At 42.2% G+C, this 1708-nt stretch overlaps 1 protein-coding gene across 1 annotated transcript; it reads right to left on the bottom strand.

Annotated features, from left to right (window-relative positions):
- Nucleotides 1–453: 453 nt before the first annotated feature.
- LOC146796984 (olfactory receptor 1L6-like) lies at nt 454–1404 on the bottom strand. Its single transcript, XM_085631487.1, has one exon. The coding sequence runs from the start codon at nt 1402–1404 to the stop codon at nt 454–456; it is 951 nt and encodes a 316-aa protein (XP_085487613.1).
- Between the last annotated feature and the right edge of the window lie 304 nt (nt 1405–1708).

Genomic DNA, 1708 nt, shown 5'->3' with positions numbered 1-1708 from the left:
AGGGTTGGTGGGAGCGGCCTCTATCAGTACTCACAAGAGCACTGGAAGTGTTTTCTCATAACCCAGCTGTCTTAGATAGCTGGGTTAAAACAGAAGTCAAAGCTCCCTGCTGCCACTCATCAGCAATTGCCCCATCCCGTCCTGACACCTGGTTCAGTATGGGTTGCTTAATAATAATATGGTAATACATAAACTTCATTACCTTTTTTTTTTCAGCTCTAGGGCTTTTGGGGGCACTGTTTTAGTGGCCCCATGGCACACAAGATGAGCATTTGCAGAGGTGATACTGTGACGAGCCAGTGCCTCCACCATCCCAGCCACTTTGCCACTAACATTTCATAGAGCAAACAGAATACTACAGAGTACAAAGCATTTATACAAGTGTAATGCAATATGATAGACACACAAAATAATATCAACCATAGATTAAATTCAATAGGAAGGGGACACCTTTTAATTCTTGTGAGCATAGAGGCATCTTCCTATTGCTTTTCTCAATGCCTGTTTCATCTGGTCATTTCTCAGGCTATAGATGAAAGGGTTCAGCATGGGGGTAACAGTGGTGTACATCACTGATACTACTTTGTCCTTCTCAAGAGAGTAACTAGAGGTTGGCCGGATGTAGGTGAAGAGGATCGTCCCATAGTACAAACTGACAACAATGAGATGGGAAGAGCAGGTGTTTAAAGCTTTGTGTCTCCCCACACTTGAGTTGATCCTCAAGATGGACATGATAATGCGGGCGTATGAGACCACAATAGAGATCAATGATACTAGAATGATGGACATAGACTCTGTAAGAATCAAGAGTTCATTGACAGAGGTGTCTGAGCAGGAGAGCTTCAGCAGCGGTGGAATGTCACAGAAGAAGCTTTCAATCAAGTTGGACGAACAAAAGGACAGTCTGGCAGTCATCATGCTGTGCAACAGAGAATTCAGGAGACCAATTACCCAGGAACCAGATACTAACTGACTACAGGCCCTTCTGTCTATTACCGTTAAGTAGTGCAATGGGTTGCAGATTGCTACATACCGGTCATAGGCCATTGTCCAAAGTAGTAGGAGGTTAGTGCTACTCATGGCAACAAAGAAGTATAACTGTGTGATACAATGTGAGAAGTAGATGGTCTTCCTCTGCGAGATACTGTTGACGAGAAGCTGGGGCACTATGACAGTCAAGATAGTGATGTCCACCAGTGATAGGTTCCCAATGAAGAAATACATAGGTGTATGTATTCGAGGTTCAGAAATGATGGCTGTCATGATGGAGCTATTGCTTAGTAGTCCAACCAAATACATTACAAGAAAAAGTATGAAGAGCGCCGTCTGATGGCCTGAGTGATTCGACAGACCCATGAGGATAAAATTAATAACACTGGTTTGGTTCTCGGCATCCGTTTTCATCGTCAATGATCTACAGCTAAAAAGGTATCTAAGAATAAATTGATAAAGAAGAATCATTAATAATCATTGTTATAAAAAAAAGTGTGTAGTACATACACTAGTTATACTCCTCCCAAACTGCAAAATGAAATTTAAACCTATGGCTGAAGACCTGCGCCTACTCCTCCGCCCGTCCTATATTTTCTGTGTGGATAACTTTGCCAAGGAGGGCGAGATCTCAGCAAGGGTATCAATATGTTTTAGTACTAAATGTGGGAGTAACAAGGGAGAGTTATAGGAAAACTGGGGAATATCTATTACTATA

This window comes from Triturus cristatus, chromosome 10 (assembly GCF_964204655.1).
Source record: "Triturus cristatus chromosome 10, aTriCri1.1, whole genome shotgun sequence".
In the NCBI taxonomy this organism is placed as follows: Eukaryota; Metazoa; Chordata; class Amphibia; order Caudata; family Salamandridae; genus Triturus; species Triturus cristatus.
This window is presented reverse-complemented; position numbering and strand designations above follow the sequence as displayed.